This window comes from Petaurus breviceps, unplaced genomic scaffold (genome assembly GCF_028583685.1).
Source record: "Petaurus breviceps papuanus isolate PSGF00001 unplaced genomic scaffold, PetGlider_PUasm1.0 90919, whole genome shotgun sequence".
In the NCBI taxonomy this organism is placed as follows: Eukaryota; Metazoa; Chordata; class Mammalia; order Diprotodontia; family Petauridae; genus Petaurus; species Petaurus breviceps.
In genome coordinates, this window is record NW_027187378.1 from 4496097 (window position 1) to 4511833 (window position 15737).

The 15737-nt window shown below is 37.3% G+C and overlaps 1 protein-coding gene across 1 annotated transcript in view; it reads left to right on the plus strand.

Moving 5' to 3' along the window:
- The first annotated feature begins 495 nt into the window (after positions 1-495).
- SPTLC3 (serine palmitoyltransferase long chain base subunit 3) overlaps positions 496-15737 on the plus strand; it is a 192712-nt gene continuing 177470 nt past the window's right edge. Inside the window, exon 1 of the mRNA XM_069075429.1 lies at positions 496-909. Coding sequence (XP_068931530.1) covers positions 793-909 — 117 coding nt within the window. The 5' untranslated portion in view covers positions 496-792. The remainder of the gene's footprint in view (positions 910-15737) is intronic.

Genomic DNA, 15737 nt, shown 5'->3' on the forward strand with positions numbered 1-15737 from the left:
ATAATTATATGCAAGCCATTAGCGATGCAATATTAGACAAGTAAGAAATGTTTCCTCTATTACTGTAACTGACCAATTCTAGAAATGTTCATGTGAAGGTTTTGCTTTGAGTTAGTGACCACAGGAATTATACTAGACATAAAGGAGGGAAAGCTGGGAAGAAAGCTAGATCTGGAATTTAAGGACATCATTTCAAATCTTGATTTGCCCACATGTTAGTTATATAACCTTGGTCAAGTCTCTGGGTCTGTTTCCTCACCTGTAAAATGGAAGGATTGTATTAGATGACCTCTAAAGTATCTTTCAACTCCAAATCTATTATACTGTGAATGCATACATGAGGTGGGGAGGGGGAAGACCAGGAGAGGGAGCAAGCCAGGAGGGGAAATCAACAATTTTGAACAGACTAATTCAGAGGCCGTGTGTCTTTAAATGACTCTCCACCTTCCTGCCCGCCCACTTTTATTTAGCCTGCAATGGACTAAACTGGCTACCTCTGTCCATGCTAGAAACCAGCATAAGAAGTAGTTTTAGAAGCAGTTTAGTTGCTATAGAGGCTGCGTTCTGAATTATTGAGGTTGAAGGTGTGTAAAGGTAACAGTTTGTTTTTAGTTTCAAAGATCTGGCAAAAAGATAGGCAGTCACTCCTCTTCTGGAAAAGCCTGATAGACCAGTAGGATTCCTTTTAGGGCTCAACCCAAAACTTTTTATCCCATCATTCACTAACTTCAAAAGCCAAGATCCTGGAGAAACTGGAAGAAGAAAACTTGACAGGATCATTCATTTAAACAAATGGCTAATCCAGAAGGTGGTACTGTCTGTAATGGAAAACTTCACAATCACCAGAAACAGAGTAATGGCTCCCAAAGTGGAAACCATAAAAGAAATGGGATAATTAAAGAAACACAGGTAAGAACCAATTTTCTTCTCCTTGCTTTACTTAAATGACCTCTGCTAAGTCCATTTGGATCTATTCAAAGTGACTCATTAAGCAATTTAAGACTGTCCTTTATCTACCAATGCCTTAAGTATATATTCCTCTATCGTTTTCAATTTTTTTTTGCTCTAGCTACCACTTGCTTTGAAATTTTCTCAAGTGAAATTGGGTAGAAGATTGGACTGAATTTTCTCTAGGAAAAAAGAAATTTTTTTTCTTCTGATATATATTTATCATAGGGAACAGGGAGAGTTATGTGACCTTTTATTTTCTCTCTTGAAATTCGGGAAGGGAGTGGGGCTGAGGCATGAGTAAGGACCTTCCTTGGCCCAAATCATCTTCAGTCCCTAGCTCTATACATGATGTACATTTGGAGATGGAAACACAGCAAAAATGGAGTGAAAGCAAAATCCTTTCTGCTGACATAATGTGGTATGAATGGCATTTTGCTCAGGTGGACTAGCCATGCATTGAACTATTTGGGTTGATTAGTGACAGTACTGTTGGGGTTTACAACTTAAATTTAAACCAAGTTGAGTTTCCATTGAGGTTCTTACAACCTAAAGCATTTCGTGCTCAGGAGTTCCAGGAAACAGAGTTTTTGGACATTTCGACATCAGGCATCTTAGCAGTACCTTTAAAACCTGTTCTTCTGTGTGTGCCTTCTTGGAAGCTCTTCATATCTGCTGAGAAAAAGGCTTTGATGTGCCAGTCACTCAGAATAGGACCCTTGATAGTAGTATTAGCTTACTGAAGATAGCATTGTAACCATGTCAAATGTTTATAGAAAGCACTTAGAAATTATTTCCTTCAAGGGTCCAGTTCCAGGAGAAATGCATTCTGGAAATCTTAATATACTGAGAGTAATAGTGATCCCATCTACCTGTTTGGGGGCAGATGTACATTCAACAGAGTGTGTACTTTCACTTAGTTGTATAGTTGTGAATTGTGAAATTTTGGGCTTAAAGGAACCTCAGGATTATTTAATCTAACCTGCTCATTTTATATATAAAGGGTTAAATAAATTCTCTAAAGCCTAATAAGTAACAGTGGTAGAATGTGAACCCATTCCTCCTCATCTCCACACCAACCTCCTTCAGGAGAAAGGTTTTCCTTCAGCTACAGCAGACAAAGTCATTTTCCTGCCTTTACGAGGTGTGGGAGCACCTCCTCTGAGAATTCCATGAAACACCAAGTCATTCACTGGTAAGAACAAGGACTCACACAAGGGGAAAAGTTATTTTGCTGTAGGGCTTAGGAACAGATGGCTTAGCTTCCTAGATCCTATTTAAGTAGGCAAACTGGCAGGGGGTAGAGGAATAGCTCACTGTTGTGTGGGGAGAAATTGAATCCTTTGAAATTGAGGGAGGTGAAATTGGTTCTGTGTACCTTATTCATGTCTGACAAAAAGTGTAGTAAGGTTGACGCTTCTGCTTAAGACTCACTGCCAAGAAGTCAGATGCTTTAGAATGGAGGTTATTAGGCCTTTCTCTGCACTTGGTGGTATGCATAGTTGGAACTTCATCCAAGTTCAAGATGGAACCTGAAAGCTGTGAGGACAGCTTCCCATGCGTGCAGCATGTGGCAAGGGGAGAGCCATACCATGGTTTGTTCTGAAGTCCCTACTTGAGCCAGGCAGGGTAAATCCTCATGATCAGTCGATCACCAAGCATTCATTCACACCACTGAGAAGAATCTGCAAGTCAGTCAATGGGTATCTAGAATGAACTGATTAAGAGTCATCGGAGGACTGACATTCTTGTCCTCTGGTGTAGTCTGACCTTGATAGTGCTGATTTGGGAAGCATCTGTTGATGTCATCACAGAAGTTGGTGCTGTAACATTTCTAGGGGAAGAAGTAAGAAGGCTGCTACATCTCATAAATGGAAAGGATCGAATGTAAGTCTTAAAGACTAGGCTTCTAGAGGGGTTAATTAAAGATCTGCCAAAAGAATGGAAGGATCCTTTTCAGAGTTGGGGCTTCTAAAACAGAAGCATAAATTTTTAGGACTGCAACTACCAATTTCTCAGCAACTTTTGACATGATTTTACTGCACTGGAGTTGTTCTAACAAGCATGGAATTAACTTCTGTCAGAGTAGTCCAAGATCACAGCTTGAAAATGTTTTCTAGATAGAGTCGAGCTTGTCAAGATAAGGCAGGGGCATGATCATTATCACCAATTCTAGATTGTAGATTCAATCTAATCCAATGAGCATTTATTCAGTGTCTACTTTGTGCAATAGTACTAGAGATAAAAGGACGAAAATGAAACAATCAATCCCTGCCTTCCAGAAGAGCAAATACAACAGCCACCTTCATAAATAGTAACATCTTTTATAACCATATACTTCTATACATGTCCCTGTTTTCAACAGATCCCTCTCCATTTTGCTGTCACTTAGTTGCCTAGGGATTCTAGCAATGTAGTTCTACTCCACCCATAGATATATATGGTTCTGGTTTTCATCTCTAATCACCTAAATGATATAAACTCATTCAATGAAAAGGACCAAATTACACTTGTAGGGTTCTGTAGAGTTAAGTACAAAGAACTCTCTGCAAATGTAACTCATCATTATTAGAACTTGTATTCCTCCTTTGACTCCTGCAATAGGAGAAACAGATATGCCTCGTGTCACAATCCAGAGATTTAATGCGTATTATGTATAGAAAATAATAGTGGATTACCATAAACACAATCATCTCTTTCTCCTATTGACTAAGCTGAATGGTACTACTTTCTCTTCTAGCCCTAACCTTTTTGGTACATCAGGGACCACATTTCCCTTAATTCCTAACAGAGTAGTATATGTGTATGTGTGTGTGTGTCTGCATACACACACATGCGTGCATGTGTGTATTTTGTACTGATTATTGGATTTGTGTCTTCTTTGGGATACAAAGATTGCAATGATAAATTTTCTCTATCAAGTCAGTTCATCTTATTCTGTGTGGTTTACAAACTTAAACAGGGGCTTAGACACCAAAAAGTTAGTTGTCACCAGAGAAACCTGATATATGTCTGAGGTGAGACCTGAACTCAGGGATTCTTGACTCCAAGGTCAACTCTCTATCAATTATGCCACAAATGGCTCTTAAATTAAACATAGAAGACATAATCATCTTCATTAAATTGAAAGATGAAATATGTATGCTTCTCTAGTTTACTGTGTTCACTAAGAAGTATTTTCTTATATATGTGCTTTTCTTTCAGGGAACTGATTTTAAGCCAAGAAATAAGAAAGAACTTGCTTCTTCTAATGTAGCTTCCCTTCCCTTTGGATTGTTCAATGCAACAACCATTTATTAAACACCTGTTATGTGCAAGGCACTGTACTAGGTCCTTAAGAAACAAAGATAAGATAAAACAAACAAACAAAAATAGTCCTTGCCTTTAAAGAGTTTAAATACTATTTGGGGTATAGAGTGAGGATGAAATATCTAAACAGATACACATGATTATCTGAGAGGAGAGAGAGAGAGAGAGCTACCAACTAAAGAGATGAACAAAGGATTCATTTAGGAAGGAGCCTATAACTTTGCCTTGAAGGTAGTCAGAGATTATCATTCAATCAATCAATGTGCTTGCACTGGGAAGGTGCTGAGATACAAAGACAAGAATAAAACTGTCCCTACTCACATTCTATAGAGAGACATGTACATAAATAAGTGTAAATATATATATATACATGTATGTATGTCTATGTATATATGTATATATTTTATGAGAGAGATAGTATTTGGTACCTGGATGGACTGGGGAAATCAGAAAAGTAGGTATCAGAAGGTAGCTCATGAGTAGAACTTTTTTTTTTTTTGCTTTTTGGAGGGGGGAATGCAGGGAAATTGGGGTTAAGTGACTTGCCGTAGGTCACACAGCTCGTAAGTGTTAAGTGTCTGATGCAGGATTTGAATTCAGGTCTGCCTGATTCCAGGACTGGTGCTCTATTCACTGTGCCACCTAGATGCCCCTTGAGTAGAACTTCTAAAGAAACAAAGGATTCTAAGAAGGGGAGGTCAGGAAGAAGTGCATTCCAGCCAATGGAAAAGCACAGAGATGAAAGATGAAGCAAAGTGTATGAAGAACAACAAGAAGGACAGTTTGACAGGACAGTCAAGTACAGTTGAGGTCAAGTTGTAAAGGGTTTTAAAAAGTCAAATAAAGGAATTTATATGTAATCTTAAGAGTTAAAAATGAACCACTGGAACTTAGTGAAAAGAGGCAGAGATGAGGACAAAGTATGTTTCAGACATGAAAGATAGTCTATCCAAAGGCACAGAGGTGAAAAAAAGAATTCCGATTCTGCGGAAAAGCAACAAAAAAGGTAACTTATTGTAGGAGTAAGAGCTAGGAAAGAGGACCTTGTTCCAAATCCTGGCTCTTTCATTTACTAACTGTGACCACAGGCAAGTCACTTATTCTCAGTGGGCCTCCATTTCTTCATCTGTAAAATGAAAGGGTTGAATTAGATTGTCGCTAGGGTTCCTTTCAATATTTAAGTTCATGATTCTATGATCTTAAGTAGGCTGATCTGGTCAAAAACATCTGGAAAAGTTCCAGGATGGAGCCAATATTGTGAGTCATTGTAAATGGCAGTTTGAGGAATTTGTATTTTATTATAGGGGAAATTGGTTTCTTAATCAGGGGACTGACATGATATGTTTTAGAAAGACAATTTTGTCAACTGTGTGGATAATGGATCGAAGAGTGGAAAGACTAATAGTTGAGACTCTAATTAGTGGATGTGGACTATTTGTGCCCAATTTACAGTAGAGTCTTCTAGGCTCATTTTGGTCTGATCAGCTACAGTCAGACTCATTTTGATCCTCTTTGAGATTGAAGAACAACAATCAACCAACCACCATCAGGCAAGAGGTGGTAAAATTTACAAGATAGCATATAACTGAATATTGGGGTGGGGTGGTGTGAATAATAGAAAAGGAATGGTGAGGGAGAGAAAAGAATTGAAAATAAGGTGATTTCCCACAGACCACAAGCCAATTAGTGTCAAAGCCAGGTCTAGAAATTGGACCAAATGGGGTCTAGGCCACCATTTGGCCACTAGATGAAATGTATGACAGGCAGCATTTACATAATGCTTTAAGGTTCACAAAGCACATTACAAAGATCTCATTTTATCCTTACTCTGTGAGGTAGAGGCTTTTACTAACCCCATTTTACAAATGGGGCAGACATTAAATGACTAGCCCAATGTCACATAGATTGCAGGTATCTGATACTGGAGTTGAAGTCTGGTCTTGGCACCTTTGAAAAATGGCTTCTTAATCAAATTACATAGGAAAGAAAGCATTATTATTTTTTTGAAATATATAAATGTACTAAGTCATTCCAGAAGGGGTGAGTGGTTCAGATCTATCACATTCAAGGCCCTGGGTATCACTCAATTGTTATGTTCTAGGGTTTAGATCTTAGTGATCTATGGGCAATTTATGTGTATTTATGTTGTCCCTAAATTAAAAGGTTTAACCTTGCATTCTAGGAGTTAAAATATAAAGAAAATACATAAGCTTCAGAAGGCAAGAAGAGGCAGATAAAGGGCACTAAATATTAAGAGGATGAGTATCCATTGAACATCAGAGAATTGAAATGAACTTTAGAGATCATGTAGTAGTAAGGGCTTTCTTTATTTAAATATGAAGTCTTAAGACTCAAAAAGGCAAAGTGTCCTATCCAGAGCCACAAAATATATTCATATATGTGTGTATGTGTTTCCCCCAATTGCATGTTTAAAAAAATTAATATTTTTAAAAGTTCTGAGTAGCTAATTCAATCCCTCCTTCCATCCCTTCTTCTACTGCCCCCTCCCTGAAATGGTAAGCAATTAGATATAGGTTATACATGTGCAATCATGGAAAACATATCTTAAAACAACAAAATGTACATTTAAAGGATTACAGCTTATTTTGGGTATTCATTTATGTCATGATGTGAAAATAGATGGCACTTATAGAGCATGTAACATTTCATCACACTGAATCAAAAAGCCTGAAAGGTAATAGTGCAGACATTACCATTTCACAGATGAGGAAACTAAGGATCAGAGAGGTTAACAATACCTGCTGCCCAAGGTTAAACAATTAATCTTCAATCAACAAGAATTCACTAAATGATTACTATACTAACTGAAGCATTGAGAACTCGAAGAAAAGAAAAAGCAGTCTTTGTCATCAAGGAGCTTACACAGTAACTAACTGCTGGAGACAGGACTCAAAAACAGGTATTAACTTATTGAAGTTCAACTTTAATTTCACTAACTTACAAAATGAATACAAAGTATATTATTGAAAGAGGGAAACAGCACCTGAATGGATCAAAAAAAAAAAGGCCGTCATGGATTAGATGGCATTTGAAAAGACAAAACAAAACAGAGAGGTAGAGGCGAAGAGGAGCATTCCAGGCATGGGGACAATCAGTTCAGAAGCAAAGAGATGAAGAGAGAATGTCATGAAGAAGCAACAAGTAGGCCAGTGTGACTAAACCATGGAGCTCTCAGAGGAGAGCATCCCTTGAAACCAGACTGTGTGGAACTTTTTTTTTAACATTCTTTTCTTTTTTAAATTGAGTTCCAAATTCTTTCCCTCTCTCCAACCTCTCCTCTACCCATTGAGAAGGCAAAAAAAAAAATGAAATCAATTATACATATGAAATCATGCAAGACATATTTCCATATTAACCATATTGCAGAAGGAGGAGGGAGGGAGGAAGGGAGGAAGGAAGGAAGGAAGGAAGGAAGGAAGGAAGGAAGGAAGGAAGGAAGGAAGGAAGGAAGGAAGGAAGGAAGGAAGGAAGGAAGGAAGGGAACGAGAGAGAGAGAGAGAGAGAGAGAGAGAGAGAGAGAGAATCATACTTCAGAGTTCATCAGTTCTCTCTCTGGAGGTAGCATTTTTCAACATGAGTCATTTGGAATTGTCTTGGATCCTTGTATTGATCAGGGTAGCCAAGTCTCACACAGCTGGTCATTACACCATTGTTGCTACTATGCACAATGATTTCCAATTTCTTCTCATTTCACTTTGTATTGGTTCATTTAAGTGTTCCCATGTGTTTTTTTCCCCTGGAAAGAGCCCGTGTCATTTCTTATGGCAGAATAACACTACATCAAAAATCATAAAACACAAACTGTTCAGCCATCCCCTAATTGATGAACATCCTCTCAATTTCCAATTCTTTGCCACTACAAAGAACTGCTATGAATATTGTCATGCATTTAGGTCCTTTTCTTTTTTTTCTTTGATCTCTTTGGAGTACAAACCTCATAGTGCTATTGCTGGGTCAAAAGTTTGATAGTCCCTTGGGCCTAATTCCAAGTTGTTCTCCAGAATTGTTGGACCAGTTCAATCACAACATTACCAACAGTAAATAAAGTACCTATTTTCCCTCATCCCTTCTAGCATCTGTCATTTCTAATATGTGTGAGGTGATATCTCAGAATTCTTTTAGCTGGCATTTCTCTAGTCAATAATGATTTAGAACATTTTTTCATATGACCATAGACAATTTTGATTTTTTCTTTTGAAAACTGCCTGTTCATATCCCTTGACCATTTACCAGCTGAGCAATGGCTATTTATTTTTATAAATCTGACTCAGTTTTGTATATTTGAGTAAGGAGGCCTTTGAGAAACTTGCTGTAAATTTTTTTTATATTACTGCATTGTCTATGGTACTGTTTAGTAAAATATATTTTCTCTAATTATCTCTTTTAATTAAGGCTATTTTTGCTTTTGCTTTTTCTGAGGTCATGATTTCTACTCCTGCCTTTTTTACATGAGCTGAAGCATATTAGATTCTACTCCAACCCTTTATTTTAATTCTGGGTATGTCTTTCTGTTTCAAATGGTTCTTACAAACAAATTGTTGGACTCGGGTTTCTTACCCATTCTGCTACCCACTTATATATCTTATGGGTAAAAAAAGATTGTTATGGTTACTAACTGTGTATTTCCCTCCATCCTATTTTTTTCTGTTTATCTTTCTCTTTTTATCCTATCCCTTCTCAAAAGTCTGTTTTGCTTCTTACCACCACCTCTCTTTAATCTGTGCCTTCCCTTTTATCATCTAAACTCCCTCCCATATATTTTATCCCTTTTCCTTCCTACCTTCCTACTGGATAAGATAGATTTCTATACCAAGTTGAGTATATATATTCTTTCCTCTTTAAACTAATTCCAATGAGAGTGAGGTTCAAGAATTGCCTCAACTCCCCCCCATTTTTCTTCTCCACTATAAAAGCTATTCCATGCATGCCTTTTATATGAAAAAAACTTTCTCTATTGTACCTCTCTCTTTTCCCTTCTCCCAGTGCATCCCTTTTCCTCACTCATTCATCTTTTTTTTTGGAGGTCATCCCAACATAATAAAGTCACACTTGTGCCCTTTGTCTACATAGACTCCCTCAAACTGCCCTAAAAAATGATAAAGTTCTTAAGAGTTATATATATCCTCTTCCCACAAAGAAATGTGAACAAACTTGACTAATGTTTGGTGTGAAGATATATGTAGAATCTCTATTGGATTGCATGCTGCCATGGCCGGGGGGGGGGGGGGGGAGAGGAAGGGGGAGAAAATTTGTAACTCAAAAGCTTGTGGAACTGAATATTAAAAACTAAAAGTAAATTTTTTCAAATAAAAAAAAAGAAACATAGACAGTTTAACTTCGAGTCTCTTATGATTTCTTTCATGTTATCATTTTATGCTTTCCTTCAGTCTTGTGTTTGATGTCAAATTGTCTATTTAGCTCTGGTCTTTTCATCATAAATGCTTTAAAGTCTCTTTTTCATGAAGTATTAATTTTTCTCCTGAAGGATTATACTCAGTTTTGCTGGGTAGGTGATTCTTGGTTGTAATCCTGTCTCCTCTGTCTTCTGGAATATTATATTCTAAGGCATCTACTCCTTTAACATGGAAGCTATTAGATCTTGTTAGATTCTTACTCCTTAATTCTAGGAAGCTTCAGATATTGTGTCTATATACAAATATAGAATATCAGGGATGAAATCTGACATTATTTTTAATATTTAAACTATTTAGATTCGCAACTGAATTAGAGAGAAGCAGCTAGAAATTATCTTCCTCCTTCTGGAAATGATTTCTCTCTCATTTGATCCAATAGCACCTTGCACTCTTCTTAGGCCCTAACCATACTTTATTGCATTTATCCATGTATTATAAGAATCTTAAAGGCAATTAAGTCTATTCTTCTCATTTTATGGAAAACCCAGGTCCTCTAACTTCCCCACAACAAAACTTGTAGCTATTTACCTGTGCTGCTAACTACCAAAAAAAGGCAGGTAGGAAAATCACTGAACTTGTAGTTAGGAAGACAAGAGTTCAAATATGACCTCAAACACTTCCTAGTTGTGTGACTCTGGTCAAGTCATTTAACCTCTGTCTGCCTCATTTCCTCCACTGTCAAATGGGGATAGTAAAAGCACCTACTTTGCAGGGTTGTTGGGAGGATCACAATGTCTGGAATATAATGAGTATTTAACAAATGCTTGTTTCCTTCCCCCACCCCCACCTAAAATGTCTTATCTCTACTCAATTATAAATTCCTTGAGAGTAAAGACCCTGTTTTATTAATCTTTGTAATTTGCCTGAATCTTACTGCACTTGTGTTTCCTCTTACAACTTATTGTGTAGAATAAAAGAAAAAGGAAGAACAAAGAATTAGCTAAATTAGTACAAAATGATGCCCATTACCTTATATTTCCTATCTGTATACTTCTAGGTTCATGTTGTTTTACCCTAGGTAGATTTTGCTCTTTGAGGGCACAGACTTTTTAAATTTTATCTTTTGTCTCCCCATGCTAGCACAGTGCTGGACACATAGGAGGTGCTTAATAAATGCAGAACAAGTGGTGGATTTATGATCCTTTGATTTCAATTTCTCTTCAATACTCACTTAAATTCTTCCTTTTTTTCTTGTTCATAGAAGGAAATCATACTCTTTTCACTTTATATTCTTTCAAAGTTTAACTTTTCCTAACTTTTACAGAGGACTTTCCTCATTACCACTCACCCTTCTACCTTTTCCTATCCCTGCTAGTGCCTTCTATCTGGAACTGCCTACCATTTACCTTCTTTGTACAATTCTTTGCATGTTGTGTCCCTCATTTAAATGTAAAGTTCTTATGGGCAGGTACTGTCATTGTTGGGTTTTTTTGTTTTTTGTTGGGTTGTTTTTTTTTGTATCCCTAGCACTTAGCAAAACACTTGGCACATAGTAAGCACTAAACAAATGTGTGTTAATTAATTTGAACAAAGACCAAAATGCTTTTAAAAAAGATGAGTGATTAAAATCAAATTAATTCCATTTCTCTAAGTCAAATATCATTAATTCAATAGTTCATAGAATTACCAATTTAAGATCAATTCAAGATTCAATTCATTCAGTAAATATTTATTAATTTTGATCTTTTCAACAGAAACATGAAAATACTCTATTCCATTAAAGATCCATTTCCCCACCCCACCCCCCTGCAGGATTATACTCAGCTTTGCAAAGTATTCTTGGCTATAGGGCTCTTTTTTGCTTTTGGAATATTATATTCCAAGATCTCCTCTTGTTTATATGCCAGGTGTTGTATGATCATAATTGTAGTTCCTTGGTATTTGAACTCCTTCCTGGATGCCTGTAGTATTTTTTCTTTGATGTGGGAACTGGATTTTGGCTTTGACTTTTCCTTTGGGGCTTCATGTCAGGAGATGATTCCTTGATTCTTTACTTTGCCCTCTAGTTCAAATAAGTCTAAAGTTTTCGTTTACGATTTCTTAAATTATAGAGCCTGTCTTTATTTTAATCAGGGTTCCAAGGAGTTCTATTACCTTGAATCACTTTTCTTTGACCTGTTTTCCAAGTCACTCATTTTCTATATAACATATTTTATACTTTCTTCTACTTTTTCAATGATTTACTCATATGTCTAAGTTTACTTCCTAAATTGGCACTCTATACCAGAGCCAAGGTTTGACCCCTACTGGTTTTTGGTTGAGGCGGTCAGTCATGCTTGATCCTATTCTTTGTCCCTCTGGTTCCTGGGCTAACTTCCCTTTCCAAAGTTATACCCCCTTGGATCTATACGGTTCAGAATTCTGCCCTCTGGACCCTTGATGAAGTCTCAAGACAGAGTACAAAGGGACCTCAGGGACTAGGGTGTCCCAGTTTGAATACTGTGGCACCAATCTAGCTGCTACCTGCTTGTGCGCCCCAGGTCTTCCAAGATCTACATTTTGGAACCTTCTGATCACTCTGGGGCTTTCTTAGGGTTCGAGCTGCTCTCTTGCTACAGCCAATACTTTTACAGATATGGTTTTATAGGTAGCATGGGACAGTGAAAAGAGTACTAGACTGGGAGTCAGAGGACCTGAATGTGAATCCCAGGTCTACTACCTATGCGACCTACAGGATATAGATTACACTGCTACATTCATGGTTGCATTGAAAGCCTACCCTGAACTGATTTTTGCTGGCAACATTGGCCCCTGGACTTCTGTCTTATGTCATGTGATGTTCCAGGTGGAAAAAAAAAGATCACTTAATGTGTTTTCTTGTTGCATTTCTTGATAATTATTCAGTCTGGTACAAACGTCAGGGTAATTTAATAGAGCAGGTATATAGGAACGAGGCGGTGTGTCTCTCATTCTGGGAGCTATCTCACTTAGAACACTGCAACAGTCTCCTAATTCATCTCCTTGACTCATCTCACTGACCCTTTCAAAACCATCCTATACACAATACCAAAGTGATTTTCCTGGAGTGTTGACTAACTATATCATGACCCTTTTCAATAAATTCTAATAGTTTCCTACTGCCTCTAGTATCAAATATAAGCCACTCTGGCTTTTAAAGTCCTTCATAACTTGACCCCATTCTACATTTCCAACTTTACCAAGCATTTCTTCTCTTCCAATTGTCTGCTAGTCAAGCTGACCTTGTTGCTCTTCATATGTGACCTACCAACTCTTATCTCCCTGACTTTCCAGTAACTGATCCCTACGTCTGAAATGCATTCTCACTTCACTTGTCTCTTATAACTTGTTTCCTTCAAAACTCTACTAAAACTCTTCTCTAGTAAGTGCAACCTTCTTATATCATAGTTTCTAAGTGCTTTCCTCCCAAAATATTTACTTTTAATTAATAAGTCTTTATTACATGTGAACATGGTGTTTGTGTGTTTTAAATGTACATATTACGTCTTCTGATAGAATAAAGTTTCAGGACTGGGGGTGAGGGGGAAGAAAAAGAAGAGGGAAGGACTGTTTCATTTTTGTCTTTATATTCCAAAACCCCTAGCACTGTGTCTGGGTGTTTAATGAACGCTTGTTGATTTGACATTCAGACTTGCTGAGAGGGTAAGATTGGAACAATGGGTAGAAGCTTCAAAGGCGCAAATTCAGGCTCCTAACAAATAGAGGCATCCCTATGTGCAATGGCCTGCCTCAGAGGGCAGAGGAAATCCCCTCTTCCCACTTGGATGACCAGTTTGTGGGGCATGTCATAGAAGAAATACTTTTACAGATATGGTTTTGTAGGTAGCATGGGACAGTGAAAAGAGTACTGGACTGGGAGTCAGAGGACCTGAATGTGAATCCTAGGTCTAATACTTATGTGACCTAAATGTGAGCCTTTGAACAAATTACTTGACTGCTCTAGTCTTGGAATAAGGTCAAAGATGGTTTCAACTTGTTTTAATTACTTTTCCATTCTAGTCATGCCCATTCCTAGACAGGAACAAATGTACCTTTAAAATATCTTTCTAAATGCTTCTCAGCAGAGCAATGGGTCAAGTTTAGTTTTCTGTTAGTAATTTTATATATACACTTTTGAATCTTATTAAGTCACACCTGGAAAATTACCACAGCAGGTACACTGTACATATAAGTGGGATCTGTTAGGTTGTAACAAAATGAGTCTTCAGACTAAGTATGGTCATGGCCCTGTAGATGCAGTGATAAATTCTACAATATGGAACAAAGGGAGAGTCTTCTTCGGTCTAAGTAATAAAACAGGATTGGCTGCTTACAGTCTAACCAATAGATCAACTTAAACTAATCAGCCAAATATTCTAGGTCAATTTTAATCACCCAGTTAGATCAACCATGCAAAGATCTGCTCTATGACTAAGTGCTCTGCTATTGTGAGCTTCAAAAACTGATTCTTAGTTTATAAAGAATATTATTATATTATATATATAATCTATATTATATCTAATATATATTAGAATACATTCTATATAAGAAAATTATAAAGAATAAAGAAGATTTATTCAAGAGTAATATATAGAAATAACCTTAGGGAAAGAGATCCATTGGGAAATGCAGGTGGTATAAAAAATCAATAAAGTTGGGTGTTTTTTTTTTAAAGCCTTAGTTGAGATCTAACCCAGGAAGACCCCCAGGATGACATACAGATGTAATTGCAGATCTAGCTATGAAAAGAGAACTGAAATTTTGTGAAGCAATTAAAAACAATATGTGTTTCTGACACATACTGGGTCTGGACAACTTACTGATACCCCAGACAATTTTTTTTTTTGCTTTTTGAAGGGCATTTGGGGTTAAGTAACTTGCCCAAGGTTACACAGCTAGTTTTTCCAGACAATTCTTTAAGACTATTATTAGATGCAAAGAAGATGCCAATCTACATTGGAAGAAGGGATTTCCTCTTCTGGGATTTCTCTCTACCAAAGAAATCCTAGGGCCAATCCCTATGCTGCTCTTATTCTTAATGGTCTCTTCTGACTCCCTAAAAAGACCTATTTTCTAGCATAGAAAGAGATTTATATTGTTAATGTGAATAACTAATTTATTAGTAAATTTTAGTGAAAGCTTCTGCATATGTTTTGCCATAAATTCACTTCCTACACAGGGATTCCTTGTGTCTAGTGAGAATCAGAAATTAACAAAAAACAAAAAAACAAGTCTGGCAAGAGTGAGGGAATATTAATGATAAAACAGGAAGCACATTCCTGGGCAGTCTGTGTCTCATTAAAAAAAAAAAAAGGCAGAGGATTTATTGGGTGGAAGGGAGGGGGTAAACTTGTGAGTCTGGACATATCGAGCTGCCATCCTGCTGATCAACTCTTAATAATTGCACAAGAAAAGGAATCATCAGTTAGATCCTGCAAGTTTGTCTCTTTCCCAACTGAAAGCCACTTTTTGTCTCCTTCAGTTTAACTAAATGGCTCTTGCATTTTGTATTGTGCCCAAGCTGAAGTCAGTTTTATGGGTCTCCAGGAATAAAAGAAGACCAAGAAATAACTCAGAACAGCTTTGTATGAAGAGGATATTAAACTGGTGCTCTGGATGAATCCTTCAACTAGTGGTCCTTGGCCAGAGGGTCCTCTTAGCCACACACTTCACTAAACCTGCTGCTATCTAGAGTTACCTGCTTGCCTCCTGTGGTGAGGCAATGCTTTAGCATACACCATACCATAGTCTCACATGATAGGGTTATTTGGTTTATTCACTTGGTATCACTGGACACTTTTCTTCTATTCCTACATCTCTAGCTACAAAAGTCCATGTAAAGTACAACATGTGAAAACAAATAAATTCACCTGGCTCTCTCTGCCGCAACTTATAGGAAAGATATTTATGAATTATGTGATTGGCATGGTGGTAGGGTAGTTGTTTTTCACAAACTTCTGCAACCCAAAAACCTTATAGAAATAAACTGTGGGGTGGCTAAGTGGCGCAGTGAATAGAGCACTGCCCCTGGAGTCAAGAGGACCTGAATTCAAGTCCGACCTCAGACACTTAACACAAAAAACTAGC